Here is a 23,293-nt window from a genome sequence, read left to right on the forward strand (position 1 = left end):
ATGAATTTTGTGCCAGAAAAGAAAGTCTTAGGAATTGTGCAACTTAATTTGAGGAGCATGTAGCACCTGCTGTACTTTAAATTATTTACAGTGTTGATGTCAAATGACAACTTATGCATAATTAAATACCTACAACAACCATGCTTTAAAAAACTGTCCTTGGTATTTTATTCTTCTGCAAGATTGCAAAAACTTTCCTTTCCTTTAAGCTAGTCAACAGGCCATTTAGAGTCAGCCTGAGATAAACTCTGTCATTAATGCATGTTTGTTGGAATAAATGCTCTATATTTTTTGTAACAGAAATAACATTTGGTACAATGGGGATTTCTTCCCAATTTACTTAAGGGAAAGGATGTTCTGCAGAACTGCAATAGGGAGAGGAAAGGGTTAACATTCTCCTCTCCTCTCCTCTCCTCTCCTCTCCTCTCCTCTCCTCTCCTCTCCTCTCCTCTCCTCTCCTCTCCTCTCCTCTCCTCTGATGTAATCTTTATAATTATCATGACTGAGATGGATCTCTAGAAATTATTATTTGAATTTAAGGCTTGAAATGATTTGGCTCTAAAACTATAGTTGGTGAATCTTCACTCAGTGACTTTAAAGGCAAATAAATAAATAAAGTATCCTTTGTCTTTAGCCTTTGAGAGACATGGATTCATTTTGTTCTTTGTTTTGTCATTACCCTTTCTTAGATAAATCATTGTCCGACTCTGTCTCGATACCTTTCTTTGTCTTCTCTCAGCAAAGCAAACCTTTGCATTGTAACTGGCAGACATTCCTAGCTTTTTCTTCTTTGCTTTCTTTTCTTCTTGCTTTCTAAACATATCATCATAGTTCTGTTTCCTTTGATTTCACAGAACCAAGAATATAGTTAGTGTGGAATAGTTTAACCTTTACATATTCTATTATGACTGGAATCACTCATATTAAATCTTAATGTGGACTGTTTTGATTAAGGTTATTCAAATTAATTAAATTAAGTGGGATGTGTTGATGTCAGATTTCTTGGTGTTGCTCAGTGATTAAACTGACCCAATTACCCCTTTTCCTGGACTTGAATAATGTCATTACCTTCACCAAAGCAAAAAACAGCACAAGCGTCTTCTAAGTTCACAAACAAGCAATTACCAATTGTTCCAATACGCCAAGGATATGCCCAAAATAATCTCCAATTTAAGAACCACTGGTGTAGATAATATAGGTATTGTATAACTGCTTTAGTTCTGTGGGTGAAGGAGAAAATTAATATTTTATCACAATGATATGCCCGTTAATGGGGAAAAAAACCAAGGTTAGAAAAGATTGATGTCTTCCAGTTGGGTTTGTTTGTTTGTTTGTTTATTTATTAAACTTATATGCTGCCTGACTCTCAGCAACTCTGGGTGGTTTACTAATTGTTAAAAAAAAATTAAAATAAGAAAGCAACACAAAACAAAAAAGAACAAAATGGCAGAGATAACAAACACAGATGGGAACAAAGAAAAAGTAGATAAGGGGGGGTTCAGTCATGTTTGCCAAAGGCCTGTGTGAAGAGCAAGGTCCTCGGGGCCCTTTGAAACATCAGAAGTGTGGGCGGCCATTTGAATCTCGGGGAGAACCTCATTCCAGAAGACAGGCAGTGGTAAAAAGAAGGTGCATAGTATTCAACCAGCAAACAGACTCGATGAGACAAAATAGTGGAGTCCTTGGTGTTCTCTGAGCTTGGTTGTTTTCTTGCAGACATTTCTTTACCCGACTAGGTAACATCTTCAGTGCTAGAAGGGAGTGGGGTTTACTCTCTGTTTATATACAGTAGCTTGCCCTGTCAGTGTTGGAGGGGTATTGTTTTCTCCTTGGTAGTTCCTTGATTAGGCTGTTGTTTACTGCTTGATTGTTTGTCTGAGTTGGTAGTTCCTTGACTAGGGTATTGTTTACTGCTTGATTGTTTGTCTGGTGTTAATCCTGATGTTAATCCCTGTTTATCTGGGTGTTGATTGCTGGTGAGGAGGTGTTCTGGTCTTTTTGTTACCTTTTTTAGCTCTTTGTTGTGTCTTTTGAGTAGTGTGTAAATGTTGTTTATCTCTAGCCTGTTGATGGCTGACTTGTCTGAATACCAAGACAAAATAGTCTTATGATTCAATTCTGTTTGGGTTTTAAACAAGTTTTGTTAGAGTAAATATTTTATAAGCTTGCTATAAATCTGTACTTAAAAGAACTCAAATGGAAGCAGTAATATTTATAATTTAGGGGTTTTGTGGTGCTATAATTATAGCTCCGTGATTTTTTCTTTATTATGGAGTACAGTTTTGGCAGAATTATTATTTCTAACTAAAATATTATTTTATATGCTTTGCTCTCCACTAAGCAATTTTTTATTTCCTTATTTGAAATTGAATTGCCAACCTTGGCATTCTTTCCAGCTGCTACCAGTATTTTTGGGAATGCTAATTGGGACCAAGATATAATCTATTGCTGCTGCTTGTAAGTTCCCAAGGCAGAGCATTCTAAAATAGCTTCATTGCTGAACATTACCAGAAGAGCTCTAGCAGCTGAATGTGCAGAATGATCTGCAGTTTGGCTCATCGGGGTTTGAAGGCGAACATGTTCAGCTTTTTATCCATATTGCAGCCTGAGCAAAGTGCTTTCACAGCTTTCAGTTTGAATGAATTAAAAAAAATGTAGCAATCAATGGCAGCATTTATGCAAAGGTCAGTTAATTTTATCTCATATTTTGCTTTTTTTTAAAAAAATCAGAATTTGGATCCCTGGCAGTTTTAAGCCAAGTAGACCCATGTCTTTGTTTTTTAAACAAAAGCTTTGAGTTAATAACTACTTTTCAGATCAATTCAAGAATTGGAACTAGAAGAGGACATGAAGAGGAGTCAGATAACATGACCACTTCAAATACAGGGGGAAGAGGTGTTCTGAACAGAAAGAAGCATGCTTCTCTGACTGGCTTACAAAAGTTAAACGTTAAAAACAACGCCATACTGTTACTAAAGCTGCTTTAAGCCACAAAAGTGTAGCAGCAATCACAGGTCTGGTAGGACAATCTGGTGTTGAAAGCTGGTCAACTAAGCACCAGAAAAGCAGCTGTGGGGTGGAGCGTTCTCCAGCAAGGAGGTGCCATAAAGGTGCTTCGCTGCCGACTTCTAGCATATTTTACCTCTGGAGGCAAGGCAGCTGGAGACTACCTTCCGAGATGTTTCTTTGTGCATAACAGATTCCAGTGGAAGGAAACAGATATGTAGGTTGCCCAATCCAATCTTAAAACCATAGAGTGTCTCGTTGGGCCACTTTGTCACAACTTTGTCTGCAATTATCAAATTATCAAACCTTATCAAATGTGTTTATCTTTAAAGACTGATAAATTGAAGCACTGTAACACAAAAAAAGGATTCAGTATTTTTGATTAGCTGCCAGATTTACTTCTGCAGATTATTGAAAACTAAAGTACATCTTTTTTTTTTCTCACCAGTAGTTATCATTGTGTGGGGAAAATGTGACTGAAAAATTAACAGAACAGCAAAAAACTTTGAAGGGCCTTATAATTAAAGGGTTTTTTTGGTTCCTTCATGTCAGTCTTGACTCCTGGCAACTGCCTGGATAATTCCATGCAAGATTTTTTTCAGAAGTGGTTTGCCATTGCCTCCTTCCTAGGGCTGAGAGAGAGTGACTGGCCCAAAGTCACCCAGCTGGCTTTCTGCCTAAGGAGTGACTAGAATTCATGGTCTCCAGGTTTCTAGCCTGGTACCTTAACCACTGCAACCAACTGGCCTTCATAATTAAGAAATGTTTTATTGAAACCTGGTTTCCATTTATATTCATTATATTAACAAAGTATTTCCTAAGAGATTACCTTCATCTTTACAGATATATTAAGTACAATTTTTAAATATGGAATTTAAAATTTCTATATCCCTAAGATATATCTCTTAGATATATATCTAAGATATATATCTTAGAGATATAGAATATATCTATTTATATTCTATATCCTTTTCTTCAATGTTGTACATTTCTTATTAAAAATATAAAAATGTATATATGCCTTTAATCTTCAGTTATTTTACTTAACCATGCTGGTTAAATCATAAAATACAAAGCACAGTTTTATTAATACTACTTTATACCAGATTTTACTATTTATTTTATTATCACACATCCTGGAACTCAAGATGTTTTAAGTTATTTTCAGCCTAGTTCCTACCTGTTCTGTTCTTACAATGTTAGTTTCTGGTAGCATTTGAAATATCCCAAAGTTAAGACATACATTACTTGTCTTTAATAAAGTTGAAAAAAGTAATTTGATCACACAGTTCTGTGTGCATAAGGATAAAAGGCATATCTCAAATCCATATATTCTGTATTACAGTGAATTTCTATTTCATCCTAATGATTTTCTGCAGGTGCTCTGGGAAAAAGAACAAGATTTCAGGAAAAATATGTAGCACAGCTGATATTAGATGTTCAGAGGAAAGATAACATCTTCCTTCCTTACCGAGAACTTAGTCCGGCACCTACTCCACTAGAAGATTTAACTAAGGTATTGAAATGAAGCAGAAATGCTATATTTTGGAAGGCTCTGCCTTTGTATGGATTGCCATTTGTTCTGTGAGTTAATATCACTTTCAAGTACAATAAGTTGTTTTTCTATCTTTTAAGTGACTAGTACTTAATTGCCTATGAGATTAAGTGCTAGTCACACGAAGTAAATATGAATGTGTTTCTATCTGTTTATATGCCACCCCACCCAAAGATTCTTAATGACTTACATATCATTAAAATGTACAGTTAAATCAACAATAATGCACATGTATGAGGCACCTTAAACCAACCCCTATTCAGATTTGGTAAAGAACTTCTAAATATCCCTTAAAAATGCCAGTCAAGGTTTCCTTTCAATACAGATCTCAACTTCAGCAGAACAATATTCATCAGGGCCACAAATGGAAAGAAAAGGTTGAAGTATCCATCTCCTCCTGCTGAATTTCCAATAATTATTGTACACAGAGTTCCTATACATTGAAAGGAGAGAAAGTTACATATTATTAACAAAAGGAGAAATGAGTGTGGTAGAGGGCCTTACACTAAAGTTTGTTTGTGGCAATGTGATCTTTCTCAAGAGAAACTTCTCATAAGGTTTCAAGAAACCTCAGGATTTCTGGAGTATAGTTTGAAGACCACTAACTGGAGTGATAGATGAATAATATATTTCCAAACCATTCTGTTTCTTCAAAGAACTTTTTATTCTTCAGCCACAGCCCTGCTGTTCTGTCAGCAATCCTACTTCTTTCTTAAATCATCTTCAACACAGTTGCTGTTCTGCTAGCCAAGAGAATCTTTCTCTACAGCTTAGTCAAGAAGAGAATTTATGTTCCTGGCAAAGCTAAAGTCAAATGCTGCTGTTCAAGATTTTTTTTTTTGTTATTACTGCAACTTTAGATGTAATTTATCATTTGTGTATATTTCCCAACAGAATTATGCTTTAGATGATGACACTGTACTAAATGAAATAAAGTTTGAAGAATCTCATCAGAACCAGATGCCTGACCTGTGTGCAGAAGAACTTGCTGTAATCCTTGGAATTTGGTAAGATGATAAACTTGGTTCCATCATTGTCAGTGTCCAGTTATAGCCAAAAAAGCAAAAGTAGCCAGGCTGGTTTTAAGAAAAGGTTAAATCACGTATCAAAGTAATATCTCTATTGGGCAAGCTCCTGCAGTGTACCAGCTTTTGAATTCTCTAAAACCTTTTAAGTTATATGATGATAAAAAATATGAAAATGTTCGATATGTCCATGTGTGTGGTTTGAGGGAAGAAGCTGGTGTTGAAGCCATCAAACGTGAGAGGAACTGAAACCATTAAGTTATATTAGGTACTGTGCTGAATCCAGAATAACTGGAAGAAGGAATAAATAATGGCTGGATCCCCATTTTTGAAGATACAAATAGGAGGTTCAAATCTTTAAAAATCACGTGTAGAAGGTGATACTTTGAAAGTTGGCTGACATTTTGTTAGTGTAGTCTAGTGCATAAGTTATTGTAATAAGAGCAGTGCAACCTAGGTTCAAGGCTTCCTTCGCCATGGATGCTTACTGGGTGACTTTGGGCCAGTTACTCTCCATCAACCTAATCTGCTCCAAAGGGTGATAGATGTGGGGAAAATGGGGAGAAGGTGTGCTATCTATACTGCCTTGAGCTTCTGGAGGAAAGGCAAGACAGCAGAAACAAAACTAAACAAATGAATTAGTTTTGGTAGCTTTCTCATATGTTTTGAGCCTCTCTTTAACAACTTCTAAGGTTTGCAAGCTTTGTACTGGCATGTTTGTTGTTTTTTTTAAATACATCCTGCATTCCTATTGAAATGCCTAACTGAATACAACTGAATGTTTGGAATTTCAGAAAGCTACATAAATAAAAATATGTTCTTTTTTACAGTATAGACTTTCAAAAAAACAACCCTGTCCATAAGCTCACAGAAGAGGAGCTGCTTGCTTTTACATCAGTAAGCCACTGACCTATGTTTTCTTCTAAAATTGTTTTCATGTGTATATTGAATGGATTGAATGTTGACTTGCTTGCTCTTCCTCGGAGAAGGAGCTTCTATGTTCATAGGGAATATTATATAAAAAGAAGCAAAGATCTACCTCATCCGGCTTCTGGTTCCTGTCCAGGTGCAAATAGAAAGGCCACAAGCAGACGTAGGTGTGCTCCCTCTCTTCCATTCATGTTTTCTAGCAATTAGTATCAAGAGGCTTACTGCCTTTATCCCTAGAGGTAATATATTGATAGGCTTATTCTCCACAAATTTGTCTTGCCCCCTTTTTGGTAACAGGAAATCTTACAGTTACATATTCCACAAGTCAGCTGTGCTCTGTAGGAAGACATTTGATCAATTTAATCTGTCCTAAATCTTCCATATAATTTCACATGCTTCAGTTGTGCCCCCATCTGTCTTCATAGTGAGAGTTGCTTCAACCATAATGATGTGAGGTGCCCTTTTCTGTATCTTTTCCAATTCCATAATATTCTTTTTGAGATTTAGTGACCAGAACAATGTAAACAGTTTCCTCAACATATATAATCAAACATGCTTCTATTTTATCTTTTTGCAATCCTTAAATAGTGTTACTGCCACAAATGCCTATATTTGTCCTGAATGTATTTCATTAAACTGGTTTAAGCTGACTTTGAATGAAATAGTTGTATTGTTATCAGTTGCCTTGTACAAATATCTTTTTGCGCTTCACATTTTGTTAAGTTAAAGTGTTGGATTGCCCAGATGGAAACAGTTAGCCTGCTGGTGCATTGAAGGTTATAAAATAATGTAAAGTCCAACCTTGTGACTTTGGGGCAGACAGTTGACTTTTCTATGAGAATCAAAAATGGGAAAGTAAGAATAAAGGTTTAATGATGAAAGTGCTTCAGGCTGCATTCCTACTATATTGACTATTATTATATTTTTTATGGTTTTGGTGGCCAAAATGTTATTGTTATCTCACACAATTGTTCTGAGCAAATTACTGTACTTCAGCCCTTGAATCCCTGCTGACCAAGAGTAAAGATAATGATAAACAATAGGGATTAATCAACAACTGTTGAATTAAAACTATTGCTGTTAAGTAAAATGTAAGTCATGTCTTTACAAAATGTTTTCTGGGATCACTTTGACATGCTTCTGAGTCCATTTTGTAAGTGATGCAGAGCAATTGTCGATGATGCAATTTTTATGGCTACAGGTAGTCCTTGACTTATGGCCATTCATTTAGTGACCGTTCAAAGTTACAATGGCACTGAAAAAGTGACTTATGACTGGTTCTCGCACTTATGACTGTCACAGCCTCCCCATGGTCATGTGATCAAAATTTGGGTTAGGGTTTATACATGCTTGGCAACTGGGATGTATTTATTATGGTTGCAGCGTCCCAGGGTCATGTGATCACCATTCGTGATCTTCCCAGCCAGCTTCCTACAAGGAAAATCAATGGGGAATCACGTGATTCACTTAATGACCATGTGATTCACTTAATGACCGGGGCAAGAAATGTCGCAAAATTGGGTGTGGTCATGTGATGCCTTGCTTAATGACCACACCACTTAACGATGAATTTTCTGGTCCCTATTGTCGTCATAAGTTGAGAACTACATGTAGATTCTTTTTCTTGTGTTTCCCAGGAAATAATAGAATGTTAATAGACTAAGTATTTATTAATACATCTAATACATTAGAATACATTATTCCCAGAAATTCTCATTTAAACAATGTTTCTTTCTATGATTAAAATCCAGAAATATATAGAGCAGGCTTCCCTGGCTACCTTCTTTCTAGAAAGTGGAGGTTGAAGTTCAAGATAATGAGAAGGCAGGAGAGTGGAGAAGATGGATTTAAAATTTTCTGAAGAACTCCTGGGTAGAATTTCTCTTTGCCCAAATTTCTATCTATTCTGTGTCCTCTTGCTACCTTTTCATTACTACAGGATGTGTAGCTAGGCTGTTTGTAAAATAGATAAAACAAGTAAAATATCATAAGGAGCTCAGCAGTTAAGCTGCTGCTCCATCCCCATCTTAGCTCTGCCCCTCATTACTTCAGGAGATACAACCAATACACTCCCCAGAACACATGAATCCCTTCTCCCCAGGCATACTATTTGTTATTACATTAAGGAGGCTTGGTTAAGAACCTGGATTTATGAATTACTTGGTTAAGCTGGGTACTTCAAGTCTTTTAGATATGAGCATTACTGTTGGGACATTCATCAGGGAAGAACTGTAATCGCTGTGTGCATTTAGTGGCAGAAGGGCACTTTGCACCATGTTCTGCATACTCAGTCATTTATCTTTGTTGGGGCAAATTTATTGTAAAGGAAGCAGGTGGAAGAGTTTACTCTGCCATCTAGTGGCTGATTCTTCAGAAAATAGTACACCAGTGTCACTTCAACTGCTTAATTTCCAAAGGCTAATTTTTAACTATTCATGTTTTGCAGGTTGCTAGAGTGGTCCATAATATTGGTTGATATGTTTAATACTGAATATTTATTCTGTGAATAGGTTTTATGATAAAAATTAGAGAAAATATTTTTAAAGTGGGTCACTTTTAGTGAGATGGGTGGCTATATAAATGTGAAATAAACAAACAAACAAATAAATAAAGTGTCATACCTCTGGGTGAATTTACTAACTCTTAATGCAATTCTGGACATTTGTCTCAGCTACAAAAGTGGAGTTAAAACTTCTAGCCCTGAGGTGCTTTTTGTCAAGAACTTCCTCAACATTTGTCAGTCATTATTTGCTTGGTTTATACAAAAAAATAAATATGGAGGGAGTATTGGTCAATGAAGTTAATGTCAGTATTTGACCTCCTCTCCTCTAACAACATGTACATTGTTGTGTATGTGTGCGCAGGCATCTTCTCAGCCTACATGTGGATTCTTAAATCTGCAGGCTGGTTAGATGGTTGTCATACATTCATCAGATATCTGCTTAAATATAGTTATTCTCAAGGAAGGAGGCCTTTCACAATACTTTGAAGCAACCTCAGCATGGGGATTTTAGGTCAGTGTCCTAATAATCATTTTTAATCTCAGAAATTCCAGATCAAGGAGTGTAGTGTATTTTTTTTGGACCCACTGAATTTTAAAATATGCATTTGCATGAGTGTGTTGAATGTCTTCACTTGAAGAACAGGGTGTTATGTATTTTCAGGGTATTATGTATTTTGGACTCTTGTTTAAAATATTTGTATCATCTGCGCTGCCTCTCCAGTTGTTCTTGTTAACCACTTAAAGCAATTAAAAACCTCAGTGGAACTATAACACTCTGAAAAAATTAAAACAGTTTCTTTTTAAAAAGACTTGTACGCACTTAATTTTATCTGTTGCAGGTAGTCCTTGCTTATGGATCATTCGTTCAGCGACTGTTCAGAATTATGACAGCGCTGAAAAAGGAGACTTATGACCAGTCCTTGAAGGTCTGGCCATCACAGCGCCCCCGTGGTTATGTGATCGGCATCTGGGCGCTTGGCAATGGGCTTGCACTTAGTTGCAGTGTCCTGCAGTCATGTGATTGCCATTTGCAACCTTCCCTATTGGCTTCTCACAAGCAAAGTCAATAGGGAAGCTGGCAGGGAAGGTCACAAGTCGCTCTGGTAAGTCGCTTACAAACTTCCCTGTCTGGCAGCAGCTGCCCCCGCCGCACTCATGCACCACGCCTTACCTGCCTGCCAGCTGCCCTGCTTGTAAGGCACCTGGGACTAACGTAACAATCTGCAATGACAGCAATGGGGACTTAATGACAGCAATGGGGAGTGCTGGGATTACTGTCACTAAGCTGTGTAGTCATATGGTGTCATACTTTACAACTGCATTACTGTTGTTAACTGAGGACTACCTGTACACCCATTTCTTGCTTTGGTTGTACACAAATAGCCTCAGATAAGTACTAAAATTCCTCAATGGAGACTTTTTGGAATTACATTTCATATTCTAGAGCGGCCTTCCCCAAGCTCTGTTTTACAGATGTTTTGGATTATAGCTCCAGAATCCAATGCACCCAGATGACTCAAATTTGCTGAAGGATGCTGTAGTACAAATGGTGATTCTAGGACTGTACAGGGTTCTTACTTTGGCCACAGTTTAAAACCAACATAAGGCACATTCAAGGACAGGCTTACAGATGGACTTTTGACAACACTAGAATACCATTATCCCCATCACAGCTGCTTTTACAGTTGCCCTGTGCTTCAAAAGTAGCTTGCTTTGGTAACCTCTGAGCTAATAAGGGAGTTTGCCGAAGTAGGCTATAAGAGAAAATGCAGATGTCCAAATTTGATCTTCTATATTTAATAGAAGATTAATTAATCAAATAATATTAGTTTTTTTCTGCAATTTTAAAGCATTATACTATACGGAGGAAGAGTTGGGGATGAAAACTGCTGCTTTGGATAAATTCTCTTTTTAAGTTTCTTAAAGAACAGTATAGTATTTCCTTTTTTAATGCAGATAAAAATATATTACAAGTTGCAAATATTTGCTTCTCAAATATTTTCAACTTACACAAGAAACATTTAACCATCCTACACTGAAATACTTTTTCTGTTCATCTTTTGCTGCTTGCCTCCATTTGTTTGGAGGAAAATAAGAAAACATTTACAAGATCGGAAAAACATGATTAATTTGATCAAGGAAGTGGCAAACTGTCAAAACTAATAGAATAGTGTCTGGTTTGAAAGTGAACCAGATGGTAAAGCGTGCTCTGCATTCCACTCTTGTTTATCCTTATTTCTAATAAGTACTCAGAACATGTTGACATAAGGAAAGGGGAAAGGTCATTTCATCCTTTTTCTCACCTCTGCACCTCATCTGATCTAACACATATCATAATTCCCCTGTGGCTCTGTCTTTGAAACTTGAATTATTTATTATAGGCAAGATAGAAGGAAAATGGTTTAGGGTTAGCTCCAAAGAACCATGAACAAATTAATTTTTAGTGCTGTTGTGAAACAGCTTGCATAAGCATTTTATTTACCCTGATATAAGATGTATATTGCCTAAATAGTAGCATCTAGCTGACTTGGCTTGATTTTGAAAAATCAAACTTTATATAAAACTTTATAAAATCAAAAGTTAAACTTTGTTGCTACTTGAGTGGGAGGTGACTAGGAAATACCAGGTCTGTAGACTAGATTGGGAAGTAAAATAATCCCTAAAAAAGTTAATGGCAATCATTTTTGTATTCTTGCTGTGAAAATTATATGTCCATGTCGTCCCCAGGAATCAAGCTTGACTAAAGGAGATATTAGTACTAATTAAAGTAGAATAATCCATGAAAGCTCTTTTGCAATAAAACTCAGAGGTGAATTAATCAATTCTTCTAGGTCAGCAAGATAGATTATATATCAAATCTACAGGTAGTCCTCGCTTAACATCCCCAATAGGGACCAGAAAATTTGTCATTAAGTGGGGTGGTTATTAAGCAACACATCACATGACTGCACCGGATTTTACGACATTTTTGTGGCAGTCGTTAAATGAATCACATGGTTCCCCATTGATTTTGCTTGCCAGAAGCTAGCTGGGAAGGATACAAATGGCGCTCATGTGACCCTGGGATGCCGCAATCGTCATAAATACGAGCTGGTTGCCAAGCACCTGGATTGTGACCATGGGGACACTGCGACAGTCATAAGTAGCTTTATTTAGCACCATCATAACTTTGAACGATTGCTAAATGAATAGTTGTTAAGTGAGGATTACCTGTACTGTATTTTTTCATGTACTTTGCAATCATAGTCAAGATATCCTGAATTAAGAGTTATTCAGAAAATATATAGAGTAACAATCTATTCCCTGCAAAGTTGATATAATATGGAATGTTAATATAAAATGTTCTACTGTAGTAAATTTTATGAAGGATTGACCTGCAGACCTTGTCTATCATCTTTCCATTCTGTTGGTTTACGCTTTATTTCCTTCATCTTTCTTATATTTTGTTCTATATGCTATGCCAGCAAAAAAGTGGCAGTTTTATACTCTACAAACCTTAGCAGTAGAAAATTTTGGTATGTAAAATGAGAGCTCCTCAGATGAAACTCTTAGTTTCCTCCCTCTTTCCCCCCCCCCCTTCATTTCAGTGCTATTTTTTCTGGCAGCATTGTTAACAACTGGGTGGTGAGTGCCCAAAAGAGATTCTCTGTCTTGCTTGTCTTTGGCCAGCTATATCTTCTGTGAGTCATTTGGTCATGAGGACCGAGTATTTTATGGCATAAAAGCAGGATTACAACAGATTGCTGTTTGATCTGGCATATGGTTTTAGAATGCTGAAACAGTTTGTTCTATAACATGTCTGTTTTTCAGTGTTTCACCTTAGTTTACCTAGTCTGCTGTGTAACTATAAGCTTATATGTCCTGTCTTGAAAACTGACATCTCATATGGATACTTGGGACTGAGTCACATATTTATTATTTTTACCAAATTACTATTGCTGGTCCATCATCAGTCAAATAGCCAATTACTTTTAGTAAGTTTCATTGAGCAAAATATACATAAAGTTCATCTGGGGAATATATTCCTTCATATTGAGGTTTTGTTTTTGTTTTTATTTTACTGACAAAGGAATGTGCTAATGGGTCTCACAACATATCAAAGACATCCTCCTAACTTCATATTTAGTTTCATTGTCTGTATTATTACTGTGCATCACTGAAACAAGGAATCTTTTGATGGAGCTACCATGCAAAATAGCAGGTTTGTTTATTAAACTCAATGAGTGGGGAATAACAGCTTCTAATATGGGGAATAATTAGCTCAAAAAAGTGAACTAGTTCAAAATTAAAGACTTTATCACACACCTAAGCAAACAAGGGAAGAAGAAGGTTGGTTAGGTTGAATTCCCACTACAGCACACATTTCTAATCATTCTAATACTAGAGATAGAAAATGTCAAAACTTGGGGAAAATAGGATATGCCAGGTAAAGAATTGATTGAATTTGGGCCATCAAATCGGTGCTGACTGTTAGTGATTGAAGGTATGATACTTGCTTTATGTCAGGAAAACTCCATTGGTTATGGATAGTTTGTAAAATACCATAGTAAACACAGGCCTTTCTAGCCTCCCACTTTGGAGGAAAAAAATAAAAAGACTTAAGTCTCTTGAGATGGGTGTTGGAAGAAACAATGCCTGAATAATGTCCAGGTGCCATTTGAATTTAACAGATTCTTGTGGTAGTGATGGGGAGACTGAACAGAGCTTTAGTTATATTAAGAAGCCTAAAGCCACAATGTTCTAGTATGAAATTAGATTTAAATAGTGACAAAATTATTATGCTTAGTTTGAGGGCTTTTCTTGGCAGTTTCCTGAAAAGCACTGAATTTCCTGTGCAAATTCCACTGCCATTGGCTTAGAGACTAGCATCTCTTATATGTAGGTCACAGTACCCTGCAAGATAGTAGAGTTATAAACTGTAAGGAGTTACAGTATATATGTTTTGAATGGAACTGGTCGTTGTATTCATTAATACTAAGGAAAAAAGTGTTCTCCATTGAATGTCTCTAGGAATAAGACCAAAGGTGAATTGAGAAAAGAAATGGAGTTTTGGCCCTGGAAATGGGAATAGGCTATAAAGAGAATACTAAGAAAATATCACGAGGAGTGTTCTTTAGACCCTGGGTCAATCTTGAGAATATATATATAAGAGAGAGAGAGAAAAAAAAATAAGTTAGTTTTGTAGGACTATTGCTTTATTGTATTTTTAATTAATATTTATTTTTTATTGTAAATCGCCCAGAATCACTTCTAGGGAGATGGGCGATGACAAATGTGAAATATAAATTATATATTCATATATATATATATATTCATATTCTCTCTCTCTCTCTCTCTCTCGATTGATCCAGGATCTCAAGAACATTCCTCATGATATTTTCCTAGTATGCGTGTGTGTGTGTGTGTGTACATACACACACACACACGCATACACATACACTAGAAGTTTGGGAAAGACGTTTGAGAGCCAGTTTGGTCTAGTGGTTAAGGCTCCAGGCAAAATCCAGGAGACTGTGAGTTCTAAGCGTGAAAGCTGGCTGGGTGACTTTGGGCCAGTCATTCTCAGCTCAACTCACCTCACAGGGTTGTTGTTGCAGGGAAAATAGGGGGAGGAAGGAATATTAGGTGTGTTTGCCGCCTTGAGTTACTTATAAAAATAATAAAGGCAGGATAAAAAAGTCTAAAAAAAAAGCAAGAAAGACAATCTATAATGGCAGTTATTGGATTCAAAACAAAATACAAAGGACTTAATGGTTTTGAGATCCTGCTGAGGATGAGAATAACCCTTTAATCAGTGGATGAAGGGCATCAGCAGTGCATTCTTCTGGATGTTGCTAGCAATCTCTTTGACTCCTGGCTTCATTGCACGTTTGGAAATAAAATTGATTATTGAGCTAGAATATTAAATGAACTGGAATATCTGAGCCGCCCCTTTACAGAAAAAGCATGGTTTTACACTTGTTGGTTCATCAAAATGCTCAGCAAGTTCAGAAGGAAGCCCACAAACCTCCCCTCCCCCAGTCTGAAACCACATAGGCAAAATTTATGGGCTTTCATGTTTAAATTGGGAATCTTAGATCTAGCAAATCTAGATCAAAGCAGACCTCTTTCTCCCCTAACTTCCAGGCTGGAGAATCTTCTCACTGTGCAGAATCATCAAACTTCTTCCACTATTGGAGCTGGAAAGGAGAGCATGGCTTTGGCCCTAAGCTTGCACTGTGTCCCCAAAACATGGTGTGAAGTCAAAAAGATCCCAATCCTGGAGGAGGAATATGGTCCTGGCAACACACATTCCTGATTGCCCCCCCCTCCCCGCAAATCTATGAAGCCTCTGAAGTACTTTTTAATTCTAAACTTATCTATATGCTTGGAATTTCAGATAGCTCTGATGTCTATCACTTCTTTGTATCTTTTAACATTGAGATGGGGCATATTTCTGTGAATATGAAAGGGTGATGAAGTCTTTCAATTAGTGTGTGTATGTGTGTGTGTGTTTTCATATTCCTACATTCGTTGTTACTAAGCAGCTGAAACTATTGGGTCAAATTATTTTAACAGCAGAGTTACCTATATTGGCACAACGTGCTAATGTGACGAGAAATGTCTCTCTCTTTTACTCTCTCTCTCTCTCCCCCTCCCGACCCTTCTGCACCTCATTAATTCATTTTGCATATGGATGGATTGCTACCATGAACTTCAAATAATTTCAAATGATCATGAAGAATATATTGATCAAGAATGCACATACAACATATAATAATATTAATGTCCCTAATTTCCAAAAGGTGAAGATAAGATAATCTATCAAAGTTATGAGGACTGTTATATGGGAGAAAAGCATCCAAGTGCTTCCCATATTGTGGGAAATGATTTCGTCTTCATATCCCACAATATTTTGCTTTTGGCCATACTAGCTGGGATCAATGGGAATTGAAGCACTTGGAGGTCACCAAGCTGTTGTGATGGTGGTGGTGACGATGATGATGATCATTTAAGTTTATATCTTACCTCTCTTCCTGTGGATTAGAACTGTATGTTTTAGAGTTAAAGGGAGGAAGTTTCCAGGCAATTTTCAGTGAATACTGTAGGTAGGTTGTTCCTCACCAGGAATGATCAATTTTATTTTTGCAATAAATAATTCCTGGCAATGTCTACCATCTAAGAGTCTAGAATAAGTGATTACATTATTATATCCCGCCTATATTTTTTTCAACTCAAGGCAGTATACATAATTTCCCACAACAACCCTGGGAAGTGAGTTGGGTTGAGAGAAAGAGACTGACCCTAAGTCACCCAGCCAGTTTTCATGCATAAGGAAGTATTAGAACTCCTGGTCTCCTATCCAGCACCTTAACCACTACATCAAACTGGCTCTCAATTGAAGTATGACTTTTAAGGCAGGAGAACCATCAGCTCACACATAGTTAAATTACTTTCATTCACATAGCTTTTGTCTGAATTACACTTGAGTCTTAGGATCTGAAACATGGCATCCATAGATGCTAATGTGCTCATAAACATTCCTGGCTCTTACAAGGCTCCTGATCTCACCTAATTTTTGTTGTTTAAGATTCTTCTGATCTCAAAATGTAAACAGGGATAATAAACCTGTTTAGTACTTCTGTGTTGTCACCAAGAAAACTTCATGGATGTAACCATGAATTCACCAGAAGTGGAGCTAGAGTTAAAAGAAATTTTACCTTACAAAATAATAATAAAAAAAATATTAAAAATTAAATGGAAGCTAACACGTTGCAAATCATAGTTGCAGGACCCTAAGAATGCCTCTAGAATTATTCTCAGAAAATAGATTTCATTTGTAAGGGTACTAACCTGCCCAGAAGTTAAAGAAGGCACAGTTAAGCTAGACAAAATAGGAGCCATCCTAGAATCTAAAGAGTCTAGCGGCAAGCCACCTCGCCAGCTTGCCTTTTGATAAACGGGTATTTTGTGAATGGCCTCATCCAGCATAGCCATTTTGTGTTGGTGCCCATAATGCACTCTCAGAAAAGTATAGCTAGGAATGGCTTAAAGAACCATTGTTGTTCCTATATCTCCCTCTAGTTCCACTCCCTGGCCTCTTGATTTCCTTAGGTACTGCTGCCAGCTTATCTCAAATAAGTCTCCCAGTCCTTTAAATAAACTGACACTCTCCCCCATTAGAAAGCCATAGATTCGTATCGTGCAAGTCCCCTTTTGAAGGAAGAATGGGATAAAATTATGATGATAAATAATTATAAATGCAAGGAGGAGATATGGCTTGCACTAAAAGTTTACAAGTAGAGATTGAATGTGAAATATGGTTGACTTTCTTGGAATAAGCCTGTGCATAGATTTTTCCAGTTGATTGTCTGCAAGATACACAATGAGAACCTTCTGTCTGTATTACAGAAAATACCACTTAATTTTAATAGTTTAATATGACAGCATTTTCTCTCTAAATTCATAGTTTCATTATTTGCATCAGTAAATTCACAAAAGAATAAATCTTACATTAGCACTTACAATGCCATTCTATCAGACATTGTTGCTGTGCTGCCAGCTATTATCTGAAATTCCCTGAACACTGACACTGAGAATTTAAGCCCTTTTCATAGAATTCCAAATTCCTGATTTATGGCTGTTGAGATGGAGCTTTCAGAAATACGTACTAAATGTACTATGATGTGGTATGGAAGGCTATATATGCCTGGTTTTAGGACTTAGTCCAATCTAAACACCTAATTGAGTATAAGGGCAGTGTTTCAACCAAATGTAATTGTTTTCAGCATCACACAGAATAAATGCTACATTTGGAATTAAGGTACACATGAGCAGCACGACTATTCTCCAGTTGAAGTAAAAATGGAAGTCCTGTTTTATACTGTTTCATACTTCATAGTTTTATACTGTTTCATACTAAAACCATTTTTAAAGCAAAATAGAAAAGCAGACCCTTTTCCTTATGTAAGAAAGGCTAATTGCATATCCCTTTTGATTAAATAGATATTTCTGAACTAAGTATTGAAATCTGGTCAAATGTGTCCTTTCTTAGTAGTCTAATTTTGATACTAATTAGCTGAGAAATAAAAATAGTTAACATCAGGTTCCCTGCAGTGGCTCTTCAGCTCCTGTTCATGCCCGTAAACTGTGTATGTGTCTAGCTACCTAAGAAGGATTTTAGAAGTTCTTGAAAGAAAACATCGTAGTGATTATTGAAATAACTAATGGTTATTTCAAAGATTGTCAAGAGTTAATAGTAATAAAGTTTCTGTCTAGCTGAGCTTGACTGGTGAGTTTATGGCCACATCCATTGAGTTTTCTTGGCAACAATACAGAAATATTTGCCATTGCCTTCTCCCTCATTGTCTTACACAGTGAACTGTCAGGCCTAGCCCAAGGAACTCCAAGAGACCATGTAAATTCAGTCCAGCAATGTTTATTAGCTACAACCTCTAGCAAGAATCTTCCCAGACTGAAACCCCAGTTCCCAAGTAATGCCAGCCACAACATTGTGAATTCCTCAGGGAGGTGCCAGTCTCATCCTCTTATCTCTCCCTCTCGCCTCAGGAGATGAAAGAAAATGTTTTTCTCCCTGAGTCTGGCCTTCATAATTCCATTCCATCACAGAACTGAATAATGAATCTGTACAATCTGTATCTAAGAACAAATGCATCTATCTATCTATGACTTGGAGGAATTCAGCATCATCTTGAAAATATCTCATTTTCTTTCTCATCATACTTAGATGCATGTGGAAGATCCACTTACTCAACTTTTAGGTAGTGAATTATATGGAGAAACGCTTGGCTCTCATCACCTTAAGCCACATCATGGCTTACCCATATGCATCTAAACATGGTAGCAAAAGAAAGCCATCACAGAAGGCTGGGGTTTATTTGTTTGTTTATTTTATTTATTTTATATGTCTGCCCAATGGCTGACATAGGATTAAAAGCAGAAGCAAAACCAACAAGGTTCAGATCTCCTCTGTGCCCCCAATTATACAGGCAATGACTGTTAGAAGGCAAATTTTGTTTAGTTATAATCATGTATCATTCTTCTGTATGGATTCAATCAGGAAGGGTTTTTTCCCCCCAAGGATCCACATTTTTGGAAATTTATACACAAGTACAGCCAATTATTTCAACTACAGATAATGAAACTGCAGATAACAAGAAATTGAGCCTATGGAAATAGGGAATTTAGGTTCCAGAACCTCCCCCCCAACAAAGTTCATCAGAATTACAAGGGAAAAAAGGTGACAGTCTATTGTTTTGAATAAAGAATGAGTTAACAAAAAAAAAAGATTCTTGAATATTTTGAATACTATAATTTATTCAGAATAAAGAATAAAAGTTACAGAATAAATGCTATTGAGTAAAATAGGAAAGCAGTGGAGTTTCTTCAGTTCACTTTTCAGTCCACATTGTTAGCAGTGCTTTGATCTCTGGCCTACAGCAGCAAAAATCAAAATGAGGAATGAAGAATAAGGAAGCAGTGAAACGTCTTCTTGCCTTGTGGAGCCTGTATCAGTACTTGAGTCTGTGAAACTAGACCCTGCTGGCCTGCAAGCCACCATCAGCTCCTTCTGCAAACTATCTGTCAAGCCACAGTCCTTTCTTATGGATTACTGGCACATTCTTCTGAGCTTGAACCTTTTCTATCCATTTCAGGTGGGGATTGCATGGATGGAAAATTACCTTGAGACTCTCACACTTGGTTTTCTTTTCTGTATGGAGTGGAGAGCAGATTTCTTGATGCTGTAAGGTTGTGCAGTGAATACTCTACTGTCCCCATAAGGCAATATGTCCAGCAGCTTCAGGTTCTTGCACAGGGACAATAGTTTCCACAAATTTTCCATTTTCCTCAGCAGAGCTCTCCCCTATGCATTCTCAGCTTGTTCAGTATTCCTAAAGATGTTGCAGAATGCTGGGAAATAGGTCAGATGTACACTGAGCCTTCCACTATGTGCTTCCTCATTTTCACCATGGAGGCAGTAACAGGCAGGAAGAAGATGACCATATAAGGTAAGAAAGCTGCCCATCACTGAGAAATTGAGTGAGATCAGTAGTTCTGCATATTCATGAAATGGTGGAGTGCTCAGAACATCAAGCCAAAACCCATAGATACATGAAATTGAATACTGTGAATAATGAGTTCAAGTCTATATTTATCAACAAGAGATTCATGAAACCTGTATGTATAAATCAGTTTCAATCAGACAAGTTTACAAATGGAACTGTTTATGGAAAAGCTTGCTTTTAAAAAAAAAAGTCTTTAATCTGAAAAATATTAGAAGTATGCATTTTCTATCTATATCTATAGATGCAGATATTTTTAAGAAGTTCATCTTGAACGTTTTTGTGCAGTCTTGGAATAGCAAGGCCCTTTAGTCTAACCCAGTGAGGCAATTCTTATGATTTATTTTTAATGATGTAATGTAAGAAGTCTGGCACAGTGGCTACAAGATTAGATAAAGCAAAATCTCAAAAAGCACTGTTTCTAATTAAACTGTCCTTTTGTGCAGATTATGCTGGAGACTTGGCTTGTGTTTGCTTTTTAGCATGGAGCAAAGTGGGTTGTAGCAAACAGCACGCTGCTCCTGCTGTAAAAAACAGGCTGTTTCAGTAATGCAGGAACATGGCATTAGAGACAGAAATAGCAGTATAGTCCGGTTGAATGTTAGTAGCATTTATCTTGGGAAAGGTAATGGTTGAAGAATACCCTTTTTCTCCCAGCACTGCTATCATCAAGACTTGTCCTGCTACACTACAAAAATCTTGAGTTCTAAGAGAGCCCATTGAAAAGAGCTGCTCTAATTTATAAGTCTTTTGAGGAAAAATGATAAAATTGGAGCTGTAGTATCTTTTGAAAAACATGGGCCTTAGACCACAGTCTTGTTTGATTGATTAATATAAATCAAATTGTCTTGATAACTCAGAAGAAGTCATGGCTAGGACTAATTACAGATTTTCTCCATGGTTCTGTCATATTTCTGTTAACTATCTGAATGGAGCTCAGATTCTCACTTGATTCCATCTTTTAAAGTCTCTTTTCTTATTACATTAATTTACATCTGATAGTAATGCAAAAACCCAAATTATAGTATTTAATATTTGTTCTCTTCTACTTTGTTTCCAGCTGTATCTTAAGAAATAGTATGTTGTTATGTATTTACACAAATAGCTCTGAAGATGTAAATCTCTAACCAATTGCAATTACTGTATTCATTTCTCTGGAGTATATAAAATCTGTATAGTTAGTGGAAATACCAAATTCTCATAATCTTAATATTTATTTCCAAAGCTCTTACATGTAAGTTGTACTGCAATGTAAATTAAATTTTAAAAAATAATTTACTCTAACCTAGGAGATAGCAGTTAAAGTTATAGAAACACTGCAAGTAAGTTTTTCATTATTTATATACCATCAATAATAAATGTTCCTTAGATGGTTTAGAAGCACAATAAATACAGTGTCCACTTGCTCAGGACAAAAGAAGAAGACAGACTAAGGAAGTAGAAAATATCATGGGAATCCAGAGAGGCTAGTGGAGAAGTCTCTCATTTGTTTGTCTTTTGATCAATGAATGTTTGGTGACTGACCATGGCAACTATGGCCACTGTTTTGTGGATGAGACCAAAGCTTGCTCTCAAAATTCCAGTTATGCTTCCTGGTTTAGCCTGCAAAGCATTTAAATATTTATTTGAAGAAGATGCAAGTTGCAGGAAGACTAAACATTGGTAGTAAGTGATACAGCCGTGATAGGGTGATATGATGGTGCAACTTCATCTGGATCCCAGGATTGAGCTTGACCACTAGAGAGCAGTAGGCAGCAGCAGGCAATCTGCCATTGATACATGGATTATTGAGGGCATTTCATGTTCCAGCACAGCATCCTTTCTGTTTATAGAGAGAGAGAGATAAAGAAACAAAACGTTTATGATGTATAAAAGATGCTCTATTTTAAATAGATACTCTATTTTTGCTTAATTCCAAATAAGATATAAAGGTATTAAAGTTGGACTAAAGATATACCCATTGAGTCTAGAGTCTAAAATCAGCTAGTTGCATCACAGTATGGATACCTGTTTCCCCATTTCAGATCACCATTCTTGTGATGACTTTTGGGAAATCCTGATCTACTGTGAATCTAGCAGTGGCAGGGAACTTGGCCATCCCAGAACACCACCCTGGGGTCCTACAAGATTTAAGATAAAGAAAATCTTTCCTGGTTTTAAATATTGTTTGAGGAATAGAAAAGTCTGAAGTTTGTAGGATTATCTTCTTTTGTGATTGATGGTTTTGGCCAGTAGATTCTTCCCCAGTACAGGTGCTTGTTAATAATTGATAGGATTTGTTCTTCACTGAAATAGTTCATAATAATCTTTTCATGTTTATTAATAGAGGTCTCTATCTCTACTTTTATATGCTCATTTGGTTATCATCCTGCTGCCTAGGTTAATATTTCTCTTCCTCTTACAGTGTCTATTAAAAGATAATTAGAAATACTAACCAGCCTAGAGACGTGATCAGATATTTTCCCTTTCTGAAAAGTTGAAAAGTTTTTAGTCTGAAATAATTATTCAAGACCTCCTGATTCCATCCATCCTAGAATTCTAGGCAAGGCACCCAAACATAGTGCACAGCAATCCTCAAAACTGACTGATCATAAAAGTAGCAGAATAGACTGGCAAAGGATGTGTGAAAGGATGCAGTCTGTAGCTACTGTAGATAGCTATAAATCTTTTAAATATTAGATGAGGGATATAATATAATAATGCAGTGAATGCAATAAATATTGGATAGCCTTGTTATTTGAAATGTGTATAATATAATAGATCTCTGTGTGTAGCTAGCATAGGTCTGAGTAGATAAAAACATCAAAACATCTATCTTCGGTCACATTTTAGAGTATACTTCATGGGAGCATTAAAATGTTTTTTAGAAAATTGATAGAATTCCAAAAAGTATGAACAAAATGCTTCTTGCGCAATGTGGCTTTTCTTGCCCCTTTTATTTGGATCCTTATATCAAGACTTCGGAACAATGTAAAAAGAAGTTCACCAAAAAATTGAGGGGGAGAGAATGATACCTTACTGGAACAGAAGTGCCTTTCCATTTCTGTAGAGCGCTGCTGGGTCCAAACCAGTGTAATTATGAAACATTTGTTTGAACATTTATTTGCTGTTTTTTTCTTCAATAATACTTGGAACCCAATATTCTAACTTTTCTTTTAGTAACTTAGATAGGAAAGTTCGCATAAAAACTGGTTACATTTTTGTGTAGGAG

General features: G+C 36.5%; 1 protein-coding gene across 1 annotated transcript in view; it reads left to right on the plus strand.

Moving 5' to 3' along the window:
* The window catches only part of TTC27 (tetratricopeptide repeat domain 27), a 93,842-nt gene that overhangs the window by 17,950 nt on the left and 52,599 nt on the right, over positions 1-23,293 (plus strand). The window contains exons 7-9 of the mRNA XM_088144819.1: positions 4,386-4,522; positions 5,456-5,568; positions 6,417-6,483. Of these exons, the coding sequence (XP_088000945.1) occupies positions 4,386-4,522; positions 5,456-5,568; positions 6,417-6,483 (317 nt within the window). The remainder of the gene's footprint in view (positions 1-4,385; positions 4,523-5,455; positions 5,569-6,416; positions 6,484-23,293) is intronic.

Source organism: Python bivittatus, unplaced genomic scaffold, assembly GCF_059951505.1.
Source record: "Python bivittatus isolate LINGU-HERP-01145 unplaced genomic scaffold, Pbiv_v1 ctg000020_np1212, whole genome shotgun sequence".
Lineage (NCBI taxonomy): Eukaryota > Metazoa > Chordata > Lepidosauria > Squamata > Pythonidae > Python > Python bivittatus.